Genomic DNA, 11571 nt, shown 5'->3' with positions numbered 1-11571 from the left:
TGCGATGGTCATATCGTAATGGAGCGTGTAACCTAAGTTTATCTATCACGGGGAGGATGAAAAGCACGGTGTTGGTTTTCGTCCAATGAGGTCCTCTCCCGACTAGCTGGTAGGTGAAACAGTTAGGGAGATGTCATTATGCCCCAGACACCAAATAAAACTTTTGAGAAAAGGCAGTCCTAAACAACAAACGGATACTCGTTTGTGAAGCATATGTTTTATGCCCGTATCAATCCTCACAGAAAGCTCATTAGGATGATAGGGTGGAGCGAAAATCGACTGCTTTATGTCCTTCGACGGAGTCATGAGCCGCACCTCATTGTCGTTTGGGTCATCGAGCTGACTGCCAAATGTCTATCGACGGGTCACATAAGCACCGTGCACTTTCTGATAATCTCTCAAAATCCGGGAATACACTGGGGAAACGCGGAACACGAATTGCTCAGGTTTGCTAAAATTGTCCACTGACATTAATGGGTTGGTGACACACAGTACCTGGAATGAGAACCAGTGCGCTGAGCAATAATGTGATTTGTGTTGACTGAAATGAAGACTCGACTTAGATCAAGAGAAGGACTGGACTCGAATGCCTAGAAGAGTTTGAAATACACCAGCAGTTCGATAGGCTGAAATTTGTCCTCATGAAAAGTGACAGTTTGGAATTTGAATTGATTTACGTACAGGATGCAGGTGGACGAAAGTGTCCAATTCTCCACGGCAGTCACTTGAGCGAAAATCGGGCTCAGAATAACGTAGAATTCTTTATTATATGGCTAAGCAAGCAAACTTCGGAGGTTTACGACTGCATATTTTCTCTCAAGCACCACTGAGCTCTTGGTCCAAATGACCTCCCACCCACACTGGTCAAAGACGGGTTAAAGTCCTAAGTCAGCGCTTGTCAGATCTGTTTTCTTGCATTTTGGAAACGGCGTCTGTCCCAGATAACTGGGGAAAATAAGTGATAGTGCCCGTTTTCAGAAAATGGGCGCGTGGTGAGTGTGGTATCCACAGGGGTATCAGCTTAATCCCGGTCGTATCAGAATTGTTGGAGTTGATTGACCTTCGTCGCTTTACGGTGGCTCGTGATATGCTGATTCGAGAGCAGCAAGCAGGATTCCGGCCTGGTAGGGTTTGCGTTGACCAAATCTTCACACTTCCTCAGGTGCCAGAACAACGCCATACGTATAAGCGACCCACGATTCTAGTATCCCTGGATTTCCGAGGCGCATTTGAATCGCTTGATCGGTCTGTCCACCATGGAGTGACCCTGGAATTTGTAAACATAATACGTTTCTTGAATTCTCAGACTTCAGGACGTGCCAGAGCCAACAAAAAGCTGTGCAAAAGCTTCCGTACACAGAGCGGTGCCCGTCAGGGATGCGCACAATCTCCATTTCTTAATAACATCGTGAGAGACGAAATAATGAGACCAACGCTGATTGGTCTCTAAAATCCTTGTGTTCAAATAGCCTGTGAAGAAAACCTTGCCGATCTGGAATATGCAGACGACATCATAATCATGTTCGAAGAAGAGGCAAAGGCGCAGTTGTTTCTGGATGAACTGACCATAGTCACCCCGTCCTTTTTGTATGCACTTTGCACCTACAAAGTGTAAGGTCATGCTCGTGGATGTCATGGCCACTTAAAACCATTCACTTGATGCATATTTATTTACCCACCACACTATTGTGTTGCTGAAAGCACATCGGCCTCCACAAATGTCGGTAAGGTAAGAGAGTATCCCAGGATATCCGTCTAAATTTATGCGAAATCTATCCGAGGTCTTGAGAAGTTTTTTACGATTTCCTCAAACCCGGCTGTACAATCAGAGAGCAATCCAACTGCTGGTGTATCCGCACACTAACTTGAAACACAGATTGCGGCAACGCGAGTGTTTAAGACTTGCGCGTGAATGATTCCACTTGATTGATTCGTTTGTCGAAGGTCTGGTATCGGTGTCAGGCCAGTAATGGCCGCAACTTACAATGTGCAAACAATGGGCGATGAGAAGACCTTCCGAGCTCAGCAACGAGACCACAGTAAAAGCTCAGGAAAAACAGGCTGATTAGGTGAGGTAAGACCAGCTAACATCGTCTCCTATATAAGACTACCCATTACATCTATCCGGAAATCACTANAAGCTCTTCGACAGCCCACGACCGATTTCGCCCTTCTCGACACTCTCCGGGTAGGCGCAGCCCCCGAGTTTCCATCAATACGTTCGACCTTTTAATGAGGAGACCCCTTTCATCTCTTCGTAGCTATCGCTCACAATTTCTTTTCAAACGAGAACCGTGAAATTTTTAATTCATATGAGTTACTAGTTTGTTAAACTGAGTTGAACTCCAATATCTGGATCGATCCAATAGCGCACCACACCACAAAACAGTTAGGGAAGTCACCAATCACAACAACGCCCAATAATCTAGAAAATGAGCCGTTCAGAGAACCAACAGAATTGGGATGTACAGTGAACAATACAACCTGATTAACAAAGAGGCCAATATGTCTTAGCACTCCAGATCGGGATTGAAGTTGAAGAGTGGATGGATGGAAATCGAAGTCACTTTTTTAGAGTCATGAGTACACCTGAGCATGCAATAGTTATTGCGCCATGTAGAATCTGTCGAATGGCAAAAGATTAAGTGACATACTGACGACCATTCTTTTCAACTTGCATTATAGAAGCACTGGTTCAAGTAGAACATTGGGTCGGCAAGGGTTTTCAGCAACCTTATGAGTAGTTTTTTGTGTGAAGCACTGATCAAGCCGCAAAATGTTTTGTGGGTGGAGGTAAGTCTTCAGTAGTATAAAAAAATTGCGGCCTTCCCTCATTAATTGACGGGATCCATGCAAAAACCGGCTTTGCAGATATTGGAAAGCGTACAACCGGCATATTTCTGCATTCGAAATTTCAGGCTTAAAAGCTGCCCAATACGCAGTTCACGTGACCAGACCTGACGCTTTTATTACCTCGTGCTGGGAGTATGCACTAGGAAAATTTGCGATGACTTGACCCTTCTGTGAGTTTTTGTTACGTCAAGAGAGTATAACTTTTAATGGCCACGTGAAATACCGCATAATGTTGTGGTGTAATGCGATCCGCCGGTACCACTTACTCTTAGATTGTGACATTTGCCGTGAATGAATCAAGCTTCTAGTGCTGTTGTGGTCCTTTAATGCTTTCTTATTACCGTGAACCCCAGTCTGGGTAACCGATTGATCGCCTGGTGCGCTTGACCAATCCAGATAAAAATCAACGTAAGTGCTGTATTGATCACTGTCGCGTACAAGCGGTCGAAAGTGATCCTAAGAAAATAACTCATCTGTCAAGGGCGACTGAAGAACAACCAAATGAATCTGTTTCAACGAAAGTGGTTATTCCATTGACGGTTATCTAGTCCCGTTACTTTTGGGGCTGGCTCCTATAATGCAGTCAGTGCACTTGCTTCTCCAGTTAAGCCATCTTTCTCTGACTTCGCCATCCTAGGTACCCACTGCAAGCCTCCGCATTCACCCAAATGATAATTTCCAACTCAAAGACTCTCTACATGCTTTCTTTCTCCAAGCATTGCCTATTTATTTTACGCGGCACGCATTTTACCTTCAACTGTTAACCGAGTCGGCCCATTGGCGAAATAGGGGTTGATGAAATATCCTTTTTGAATGAATTTTTCACGCGGAACGGTCGTGGAATAATAGACCCAACATTTCACAAATCTAATCCAAATGTGCCAGGATATTCGTTCTTTGAACTCTCTCAAGCTATTCAACCTTGTGTACTCGGCGCCACTACATCGAAAATCTACCAGTGCTTGAATCAGGCAAACCATTTCCCCCATTATAACTGTGACATCATTGCGATCTGCACAACATCTGCTTTTGAATTCTGAATAAGAGATTCGCGTTCGTGGGATCATATGAATAAACGAAGTATCTGAAGATGCTCTGCTCGCTGGAATCTTCGGTTCGCTCCATGAGACGCACACGTGGGGATACTATCGCATGGGACCAATGTCCATGGATCCAGCTACATTCAAACTTTTGAATGAACTCAAATTTCTACCGTCAGTTTCTGACTAGGCCAATGAGTAATTCATTGAGGGGTCCAGTATGGGATAGTACTGTTCTTCTGTACGTTAATCGCTATCGGAAAGCGATCCCAAATTTTTCCGTATCGGCAAGCTTGAATACCACGTCCAATTGTAGTGGGAGCAATCGGCGATAAGGACAATAGTTTTAGCAACCGATTTTTAGAAGCTTAAGCGAGAACGAGTTGTGAATACGTAGTATTCATCAAAACAGTAAGACAGCGAGAAACGAGTGAATCCATGATTGGTCATTGGAACGGTAAATCGCATGTATTGTATGCGACAAAATAGAAAGTCAATAGACATTCATTCGTTCCATAAGCGCAGAACGCACAGAAGTTCGGTGAGTAATGAGTGAAACCGGTGAATTGCCCCAAGATAATTAGAGATGACCGTGGGCCATCGGCAAATGTAGGCTGTTTCCTGCAGCGGAGCAAGAGCGAGTTGAAACGTCAACCATCGACAACTACGGATGCAGACATACACCGCCGACGTTGATCACAACACGAGATGCTTGTGTTTCGTGATGTACCCCTTAATGTTAACGGCGCTTCATTTATATACCCGTTTGTAACCTTATGTGAACGTATGCGCTAACTGGAATGGCTTTCAAAGTGGACAGCTGTGGTGTCGTCCTCGGGCCCGTCGGCAATTCGGACGCATGATTGAAAGCATACATTGGCCAGAGCTATTGCTGGGAGCGTGGGTTTTTTTGAGGCGGTGGCAAGCTCTGTCACATTTGAGTTAATTCAGAGACGTATTCTCCTGTGAGCTTAATATTTACCTCTGTGATCCTAAGCAAGCCAAAAGTTGGAGAATCAGTGCTCTAACCAGCGGATCGCTGGGGAAATGATAATCATGCTAACCATTTGACCCACATCACACTACACAACTTGTCTACAACGGAGACAGCTGAGCGTTGGGCCACTGATTTCGGTGACTGTTGCAGACATCGTCATGAAATGGATGTGACGAACAGTCACCCATGACAGGACCGCGGAATGTGGATTTGCTACGTGGGATACAATTGCGTCAACATTCAAAAAAGTGGACTGCCAACTAAAAATCTGTCCCTGGTGACATCCATCCTGAGTGGATGATGACGCGTTCTCGGACGTTCTTGACTTTGAATTGCCAACTGGAGAGTATCAACCGAAATCACCATTCAAACTTTACGAGATATAGCTGCATTTCGGTATCCTTCAAGGCGATGGAGCCTGAGCGCGAATTGGACATTGGATCGAAAGTGGACACGCGAGAAAATTTGTTTGTATTTCTGTTGACTGAATGTCGCAGGACTATCCGAAATCGCACTACAAACGTCACCAAAATAATTGCAATGAGCGATCTGGTACTTGTGTTACCCTCCACCTGTTCAACCTGTGACTAATTGGATTTCAGTTGCAGCCCACTGCATTATTTAGCTGCAACGAGTAACCCGAGCATGTCGTTGTATGTGGTAGCGCGACTACCTCAAGTCGGGTTAACTAATCCAGCCTTGAGCAATCAACGCTTAGTGAAATCTAGTGCGGAGTTTGTGGTGTCGCATTTGCTTGCATTCGAGCATCAGTCATTGAAAATCCAGAAACATTCGAGAAGACGCTTTCAAGGAGACGATGTATAAACAGTTTCTCAAAGAAGATGCATATGAGAATGTTGCTCCCCTGTCCAATAGACTGCACATGTTCACTTGGCGTTATCTAATAAACAGTTCCGCGGTGGAGGCCTCCCTCCTTTCAGTGGTAGTTTGCAGTTAGCAAATCTGGTCCCAGGGATGCTCACTGTACCTACGTCATTGATTCATATGGCAAGGAGAATTCGTGTGTCAGATCGATAATTTTTGAAAAGCACCAATAAAGTAGACAGGCTTCGATGAAAATTTCCCTCCCCCACCCGTGAAAGTTCTCATTACCACATCATATATGTCGACATTCAGAGACCAATCATCCACAAGCCTTGCTTGTTTAGGTGATGCACAGACGTGCGAGCATCCCACTGCCGAACCAGTTTCCTCGAATATCGGTCATTAGTACCATTAGATTGTCCTCGGGGATCATCCCTCACAAATCTCCTAGTCATTTGGAGGGCCGCTGTAAGCGGATATTTGAGAGCGCGCGTTGTCGGCGCAGCCAAAGTTTGTTCTCATGCAGCTTAAAATTTGTCAATAATCCCAGTGGGTTGGCAGGTTCCCATGATGTCCACAGGTAGGCATAGGAAGTCATCGATCTTGAATATAACCATGTCCCGATGAAGTCAACATAACGTCTCAACGAATCAAAGCGTCATTGCAATTGAGAACCAGATTTTAATTAATTTGCCCGCAGTATTAGGAGTAACCAGCGATGTGGGTGACGCCTCGGGAACAAGGACCCGAGCAGCGTTTTCAAGATTCATTACTGTGCTAGTGTAATGTGGTTTTATTGTACACCAGATGCGTATTTTGATTTTGAAGATGAACGTTGACCACCGGTCCGGTCGCTAGTAGATGACCTCGCCAAAATCTACACCCCATCGGCACACTGTTTTACACAAATGAATGCGCACTAGCTACAAAATTAAACGGGATTCCCTATAAACTGAAGCCATTACTAGTGGCTGCCTGGTCGATCTGTTCACTCTGTACACCTCAGTGTCAAATGTAATTTGATAATGCCCATCAAAAGAGAAGAGAATAGTGCATCTGCGTTGACCCACCGTCGTTGACCGATCTATTTATGGTCTTGTGGTATGAAGACGTGTCACGTACCAATTTGGTACAAATCAACTTGTCTGGTAGAACAAAGTCGAAACCGCTAATTATCACAATGGTTTTAGGAAAGATCTACCTGTTTGTTTTTGTTTCGCTGGACAATGAATGAGGTTCTGGAATCTGAATACTTCTGTGTCAAGTGACGCTCATTTTTGAGAAACCTGTCTATTCAACGTAAGGGCACAAGTAATATAAAAGTGCAGAATGAACTTTCAATTAACGGCGAAGTGCAATGAGCTTGTAACTGCAAGGACTCATAAGAGACAGATCAGCTCAAACTGTTAGTGTTGTGAACCACGGTCACATTAATGTCTTCTAATCACCGTGAACCCCGGTCTGGATAACCGATTGATAGCCTAGTGCGTTTTGCCAGCTAGAAACGTCAACAAACGTGCGAGCCAGATGCTCTATTGATCACTGTCGCGTACAAGCGGTTGAAAGTGATACTATTATTTCTGGATTATTTCTGGAGAGTAGCCATGATTCATTGTTCTTCCGCCTGAGCTAACTAATCAATTTGATGGCCTGTATTCCTTCCTGGGACTATCCAAGGCACGCACATGCAAGGCGTTGTACTGAAAAGCTGTTATCGAAAAATAATTCGACCGTGACAGCGTGGCACACAAAACACGCCAACAATGGTGTGAATATCAAAACTGGATTCTGCAACAAAATTTAAATCCCTCATCATTTTGACGTTGTAAGACGTCTTATCAGGCTACTTGTAGGTAGAGTTCTCCGGTATTCGTACAGTTGCGAATGTGAACTGACTGGCAACAACTCAAAACTCATTCAACGGAACCCAGAATCTGCTTTAGGGATCAGGCTTAATCTAATTATCTCCGGGATCGTTTCGAGCAGATTGTTGAATAGCAAAATCCCTGGGTTCTGAGGGGGAAGATGTATATGGCACAATCATTTGGTAGAAAAATATATCCAACAATGATTTAATATATCTTCGGAAATCGAAAAATAATAACTCATCCAACGGGGCGTAATCCGAAACCAGGCTGTTCAGCCCGTAACCTGGAACAAACGTAAAAGATCATGTCAAATGTATGGACAATCTTGAAGCTTTTGGTCGAATGTGTGATACTGCAACTCAGTGCGAACTGCACTGTGAATCGATTACAGTTCACTTATACTTGTTTCTCTAAAACAAGTTCGTGAGGTCGGGAGTCGAGGTGAAATAGACTGTCGGCATTGAGGTCCCAATTACATTACATTCACGAAGGAATACAGTGAGCCTATGGTGTGCCGCGTGAATAACACTACTTGTTATGTCGTAAAGGCACTGAAACAAATAAAAAAGAGCAGTACTCACAATCATTCTTGGCCACCCTTAATATTCATTGTATACAGCAGAGTCAAAAGTAGTTCGAAAGTGCGCATTTTCCCGTCGGTCCATTGAGACCAGCCACTGCTACCATTTTTTAGCTATGTTTGCGATGGTCATGTTGTATTGAGGCGTGTGATGTGAGTTTTTGGTCACGGTTTTTCTCATCATGAGATCCGTGAGAAGAATGAAGAACACTGTGTGTTGTTTGTTGTATAATGAGTGCCCCCAATCAATTAACCGGTGAGTGAAATAATTAGATGTAATCATGCCGTGGACACCGAAGACAACTTTTGAGAAAGGCATAGTACTCAACGGAAAAATTAGTAACGGTTTGAAAAGGATGTTTCTTAGATGCCCTATCGCTCCTCATTAGGACGATAGGATGGAGCGAGAAAGGATAATCTTGAAGTTTTCGACAAGGTGTGTGATACTGCAACTCAATGCGAACTGTACTTTGAAATGGCTGCAGTTCATTTAGATTAGCTTTCCCACAACCAGCTCCTGGGTTTGGGGTAGGAGGTGAAATAGATTATCGGCTTTGATGTCCCAACTACATAAAATTCACGGGGCAATTCAGTGAGTCTATCGTGTGTAAGGATAACACTATTTGTTGCGTGGTAAAGTCCCTTTTTGTGGGTATGTTTACGATGGTCCTGTCGTATTGGGGCGTGAGGACAGTTTATTGATCACGGTTTTTCATAACATGCGATCCGTGGGAGAAATGAAGAACAATGTGTGTTTATCTAAGTCTAAAGAGTTCTCCTCGACTGCCTAATTGTCTTTTGGGTCATCGATTACAGCTGCGAATTCACATGAGCACCATGCACTTTATGGTAGTCTCTAAACATCCCAGAGTACACTGAGAAGATCCGGAACCCGAATTGAACAGCCTTGCTAAATTTGTCCACTGACATCAATGTATGGGTGACACCCAGTAACTGGAGTGAGAACCAGTGCGTGGCGCATCACTCTAATTTATTTGGGGATCAAGAGAAGGACTGGACTCGAACGCCCGAAAGAGTTTGAAAAACACCAGCAGTTCGACAGGCTAGGCATTGTCGTTATGAAAAATGACAGCTTAGAATTTGAAACGATTTACCTACGTGATGCAGGTGGACGAAGATGACCAATTCTCCACGGCAGTCACTTGAGCAAAAGCCGGGCTTATAATAACGTAGAATTCCTTATTATGTGGGTTGAGCAAACACGTATAGGTTATGCATTCGAGTGCGCTTGTTCATCTTGACTGAGTGAATAACGCTGGGGAGCAGGACATCCTGGAATAGAACAATTGTACCCCTGGATGGCTTCCTCGGCAGCCACATGCATCCCACATTGGAAAACACAGGACACTGAGACTCGTAATGCTCACGGAGGAAGAATAAAACCCGAACTGAATGTGATACAAAAACCCTACCTTTCATTCGATGGTTCTTAATCGCCATATCAATTCAACGTCATTCATCTTGCTGAGGGTTTTCATGACAGATCGTTTATTTCGAGTTTCTCCAGGGAAATGTAGCCATCAGATGTCCGTGTGATATATTACTGGCGGGGATATAAAACTGTGCGTAAGTTCAGTCCCACGCTGTGTGGTAACACACGAACATCAAGAGCACAACAGGTGCACCATTCTTCTCTATCATACTACACCAAGCAAAGTATTCCTATTAACGTGCGTCTCATGGGCCATCTGGAACGATTCACATGATGCATAGTTCCTTATCCAACGCACTATTGGGTTGCTGAAAGCACATCGGCCTTCACAAATGTTGGCAAATTAGAAGAGAATTCCGGGACATCCGTGAAAACTTATGCGAAAACTATCCAAGGTCGTGAGAAGATTTTACGATTCCTTCACACCCGGCTGCATATTCGGAGAGCAATCCAACTGCTGGTGTTTCTGCACACCATTTGAAGCACCGAATGCAGCAACGCGAGTGTTTAGGACTTGCGCGTGAAAGATAGCATTTGATTGCTTCGTGTTCCAGTTTGAGGGCAGATAGACTCGACGCATCTCCCCACAGGGTAGTTTGGACTGTTGGGCTGATATTTCAGAACTTAGGTTGTGACCTACCTGTAGACTGTGTTTGCAGTCCGGTGACGAGGATGCTCAAAGCACCATTTGTCATTCTTCGTCATCGAGAAGTGAACCCCACGAAAAGAACATTAATTTATAGGTCTATTTTTTTATGGAGACTGAAAATATAGTCCCAGTGACGGATCCATAACTTGAGTTTATACGTGGCACCTTATGCGTTTCAATTTGGGGAAAGAAGCCCTCAAGTCTAAGATTTTGTCGGCAACTCTCCTAAATGTTCACCGGTTGAGCGCTATGAAGATACCTCTTTTCTCCAGCGGTTTAAAGTGAGCAGATGTTCAATAGTTCAGCGACTGTGGTCATGAAAGAACCGACACTTGAAGGTATGAGCAACGCGTTTACATAGAATAAAACTAATCTATTTGTTGTCTCTCAGTTTATAAAAAATAACACTTGTTGGTCCTCGCTTGGGCACCATTCTCCGCAGTTCACTGGTATGTCATCACTCAGACAGCGACTTTTAGCAATGATCCCCATTTGCCTACAACAGTTTGTCTTCAAGGATAGATCTAAGACATTGTTGCGAATATTTAGTGCATAGGACTCCATTGCGTACGCGCATGTGATACGCAACAGATGGTGTACATTTCGGTTCCCCGTGGAGAGCGATTCACGTTGCTCAGTGGAGTTGACCTCATGTTCGTCATCACGTTTCGTCCCGAACTTCTTTCATAAACGATAGTATCTAGGTGCAGAATTCGATTATGCCATGAGGCTTTTATGGTTTAAGGTTATCTTTGACACAAGCGAGCAAAGGCTTTGCTTGAGGACCATATTTGTCGTTGTATCTGGATGAAGCCGCCATGACAGTGTCCAAGGCCACGTACGATCATGAACTGCAAAGATGCAAATGAATTCATGTCACGCCGGCCGTCGCGTATTCCCATCACTTGAGTTACCTTAATTTTGGCATACAGCAGGTCGGGTAAGGGGTAGGCAAAAACAGGCTACTACTGAGGCCCGCGTTCTTTCTTCCTGTCACCACTCAATTAATAACCATCATCTTGTTGGCCAAGTACTGTTGGCTCCACTCGTCATGCATCCGCTTCGCGTGCAGCATCTGTCCGTCACTTGGTGCCGACATCCTCAGGTATCCCCAGGTAATTATTGGAGCCCGGATACCCGGTCTTTCTGGCCGCGTTCAATGACCGCACTCTGAAGCAAGCAGGACAACAAGCTGCTCTTGCACTCGCACTGGACTCGCTTGGCATTGATGGGTGCTGTGTCTCACAAGCAAGAATTCAAACTGCAAACACAATGGTTGAGCTGACCTCCCCATCAATCTCTACTC

The 11571-nt window shown here is 44.5% G+C and overlaps 1 protein-coding gene across 1 annotated transcript; it reads right to left on the bottom strand.

Annotated features, from left to right (window-relative positions):
* Nucleotides 1-10025: 10025 nt before the first annotated feature.
* On the bottom strand, nucleotides 10026-10311 carry T265_10004 (hypothetical protein; the record flags this gene model as incomplete). The annotated part of the gene is made up of 2 exons (XM_009176241.1): nucleotides 10026-10225; nucleotides 10257-10311. Coding segments are annotated over 2 exons (255 nt in total), but the record flags the coding sequence as incomplete, so codon positions are not given.
* Nucleotides 10312-11571: the final 1260 nt, after the last annotated feature.

This window comes from Opisthorchis viverrini (genome assembly GCF_000715545.1).
Source record: "Opisthorchis viverrini unplaced genomic scaffold opera_v5_328, whole genome shotgun sequence".
NCBI lineage: Eukaryota > Metazoa > Platyhelminthes > Trematoda > Opisthorchiida > Opisthorchiidae > Opisthorchis > Opisthorchis viverrini.
The sequence above is the reverse complement of the archived record's forward strand: the minus strand, read 5'-3'. Positions and strand labels throughout refer to the sequence as shown.